The sequence below is a fragment of the Theropithecus gelada genome, chromosome X (genome assembly GCF_003255815.1).
Source record: "Theropithecus gelada isolate Dixy chromosome X, Tgel_1.0, whole genome shotgun sequence".
NCBI classification, from domain to species: domain Eukaryota; kingdom Metazoa; phylum Chordata; class Mammalia; order Primates; family Cercopithecidae; genus Theropithecus; species Theropithecus gelada.
This window is the reverse complement of record NC_037689.1, coordinates 101,229,523-101,232,851: the sequence shown is the minus strand read 5'-3', so window position 1 is coordinate 101,232,851 and position 3,329 is coordinate 101,229,523. Positions and strand designations below refer to the sequence as shown.

Sequence of the window (3,329 nt, the reverse complement as noted above, 5' to 3'; positions counted from 1 at the left end):
CAGCTCTTCTTTTAAGTGTCTGACAGGGTGCTGGGTCCTGCTACTGTAAGGACAGCTCACATGTTCAATACCTCATCTGATCCACTGTGCAGTCCTGTGAGATAAGTATTATTCCCATTTCACAGATGGCAAGACTGACCCTTACAGCAATGGATTTGTTATAACTGCCAGGTTGATACCTTTAGCTATTAGTCTCAGAGGTAATATAAATTTTACTTATCATTTTATGTTCTGGCAACAGAAATTTTAAGTGTCTTTATTACCCTCATAGGCTCACTGAACAGTTCAATTGCTTATGTATTGTTTTCTCATTTAGTTTTTCAAATTATTATTATGACAAAAGGACATATCCTTTAAGAAAAGGTGGAGATGACAGCAAAGAAAAGAAAAAGAATCACATCCTATGGCGGAGCCATAGGACACAGGAGAAAGGGTAACAGTGCCCACTCACCTAGTTACACCTAGGGAAGACATGAGGATGGGCACAACAACAGCAGAATGGCATGGAGGTACCTACCCAGCAGATGATTGAACTCATTTTTGGCTACCATTCAGGAATAACCATTGGCTGCTTTTTAGTGTACATGCTTTCAGAGTTTTCTTTGTGCACAAATGCATTATGCAAACATTTACATTTTTATAAAAACGGGCTGATACTGTATATGCGGTTCTGCAAACTTTTTTTTATTTTTATTTTTTATTTTTTTACAATGTACCATGAACATCTTTTCCATGCACATGGGTGAAAATCCTCTACTAAAATATAGAGCACTGTAGTTGGGTCAAAAGGCTGCTGGTAACGAGATTGACATCTAAAGCAAAGTATCAGCTTAAGGTTAAAGCATTGGGCCTGGCAAATACCTACCAGGGAAAGCAGGGCCAGCAATATTCTCATCAGAGAAGTCAGAATGGAAGGCCAAAGGCATTAAAGGTATGGGATATCGTGTAAGCCCCTCTGGCCCCTACCTCCACCCCTCACTCCCCTGACACCCCGTTGTCCCCTTGGGGCAAATGGATCCTGTACATCTCTTTGCATCCAATGAAAACCGCCCATTTTCTGTTTTTTCCTTAGCTCCTCCTGAGCCCTTGACACATCTCCACATTCTCTCATCATCTCCTCACTGCTCAGATGCCTTTCCTGTAAGTCCTCCTGAGAGTCCTTGGGGGAATCGTCTGTCCCCCTGTCCGTTTTTCTTTTTGCTTTCCGGGGCACATAATCTTCAGCCGGGCGCTTTTCGGCGGCCCGCGGCTGGCTCTCTGGCTTTGCCTGCGAGGCTGGCTTGCCCTCGCCTTGTGGCTTGCCCTCACCTTCGGACTTGCCCTGCTTTTCCTGGCTCCCCTCATCTTCCAGTTGTCCCTCATCACCTGGCTCTCCCTCATCCTCTCTCTTTCCCTCGCATTCTGTCTTCCCCTCCACGTCTGGCTTTTCTTCCTCGTCTGACTTTCCTTCATCATCAGGCTCTACTTCATCTTCTGGCTTTCCCTCGTTTTCCAGGTTTCCTTCATTTTTATTGTAGGGTTTTTCCATGTCGAGATTTCCCCTCCTTTTCCTGTCCTGGGGGATGGGAATGGAGGGAAGAGGAGACAATTAAGAGACATGGGAGACTGAGTGCGTGGGGTGGAATGCAGGTCTGGATAGTACTTGCATCTTACCCCTGGTGAGGGTTCCCCTAAGCTCGCCGGGCCTGCAAGAGGGCCTTCTGCCCACCACGTAGCCTGCCACTCCTCCCACACACGTGAGCCAGCCATTGCCTGGCAGGCCCTGCCACCTTCTCTGCCCTGGTTCAGCCTGGTAAGGTGTGTGTTCATGTGACTGGGGGATGGGCAGGGGCCCCAATTCGGCCCTGGCCGGGCCCTCCACACTCTCAACCCTTATAGGGCCTTGTCCATGGAGCTCCCCTCCAACCACCTTCACGGACCTGCGGGGATTCTGGACAGGTTGCTGCTCCTTTTCAGGCCTCGCAGAGTCCTGGGAACAGACGCGCAGACCTGTGGACAGACAGGAGACAGGGGTAGGGGCTGCGCGCTCAGCAGTCTCACAGGGACTCGGTTCCCTTTCCTAAGTCCAGGCCCTGCTCATCCAACGTTTTCCTCCCCTACATCCCCCGCACCCCAGCCGCCATTTCTTTCCAGGCCTCGGGCACCAAACCAGGATGCTTTCCAAACTGCGTTTGTCTCTGTGTCCCCTTCCCCTGGAGGCAACCTGTCCCAGCGCCACCCCGTTTTTGCGGAGGTCAGATGTTTCCATGGGAGCAGATTGTGAGAGGGGGTTATTTCCAGAATACGTCTACGTTTCACTGTTGCACTGCAGGGTTGCTCCCCCATACCCCATTTCCAGCACTAAAATGGATGGAGGGCTCAGTGCAGGGGGTCGTCAAGAAGGCGGGCCAGGCTCCCCCGCCCTCACCCCCGCCCGCTCCGCATCCCCCTCCTCACCAATCTCCCGGATCCTTTCTCCACCCCCTCCCTACTCCTACTGCCAGCCACCTCCTCCTCTTCCCAGGTCCGCCGGCAGCGCCCACCTTCACACTGACCTGCCGGGACCCGGGACAGGCCTGTGCCTCCTCCGGCTCGCAGAAGCCCGCTCGCTGCTCCCCCGCCGCCCGGACAGCTCAGACAGCTGGTTCTGCGCGGGCGCCAGGACCGGACCGCAGGGCGGGCGGGCAGGCGCGGGGGCTGGTGCCCACGTAGGCGCCCGGCGGGTCACGTGAGCGCCGCGTCACCCGAGCTCGGCCCCCCTTCCCTGACCCACCTCACCAACCATCCCCGAGGGGCCGGGAGGCTGGGGACGGTCGGGGTCGGGGTGTGTTTGTGTAGCAAAGGGCAGTCACGGAGAAGAAGAGGAGAGGGTGGCTTTCTGACCCCAGGTGCTTTACCTGGCGCATCTCATAGCATCCTCGCAGGGTATCTCTCTGTGATGCCCATTATCGCCAGGTGTGACAGCTGATCAAAGAGGGTACCCGACTTTGCCGAGAGCGCTCAGCCCCAGAACTCAGAGCCCGCTTTCAAGACCGTCTCTGCCTGACTCCAGAGCCCAGGGTGGTGGTGCCTGCCAGGAAGCTGAGCTGCCACCTTGAGTGGCGGTGTTCCTAGGGTTCTGTCCTGGGCCTCCTCTCTCCTCAGTCCTCAAGTTCTGTCTCCCTGTTCGATCTCATTCATTTCCTGTAAAGACCAATGACTTCCAGAGCTACATCTCCAGGCTATTCCCTCCCCAGAATCTCAGACCTATTTTTGCATTCCCACCAGTAATATAGTGTTTTGTTTCCCAACACCTTTCCCAACATAACCTATGACATTCTTTTAAATGTTCACTGATATGATAGTTGAGA

At 53.3% G+C, this 3,329-nt stretch overlaps 1 protein-coding gene across 3 annotated transcripts; it reads right to left on the bottom strand.

Annotated features, from left to right (window-relative positions):
- Window positions 1-663: 663 nt before the first annotated feature.
- On the bottom strand, window positions 664-2,687 carry TCEAL3 (transcription elongation factor A like 3). Of its 3 annotated transcripts, none has more exons than XM_025372195.1 (3): window positions 2,523-2,687; window positions 1,920-1,989; window positions 664-1,555 (listed from the first exon to the last, which is right to left on the bottom strand). In XM_025372195.1, the coding sequence occupies exon 3, from the start codon at window positions 1,526-1,528 to the stop codon at window positions 926-928; it is 603 nt and encodes a 200-aa protein (XP_025227980.1). In that variant the 5' UTR covers window positions 1,529-1,555; window positions 1,920-1,989; window positions 2,523-2,687; the 3' UTR covers window positions 664-925. The 3 variants fall into 3 exon arrangements, with proteins under 3 accessions (XP_025227980.1, XP_025227982.1, XP_025227981.1); XM_025372197.1 differs by having other exon boundaries at window positions 664-1,550; window positions 2,523-2,666; XM_025372196.1 differs by having other exon boundaries at window positions 664-1,550; window positions 2,535-2,666.
- Window positions 2,688-3,329: the final 642 nt, after the last annotated feature.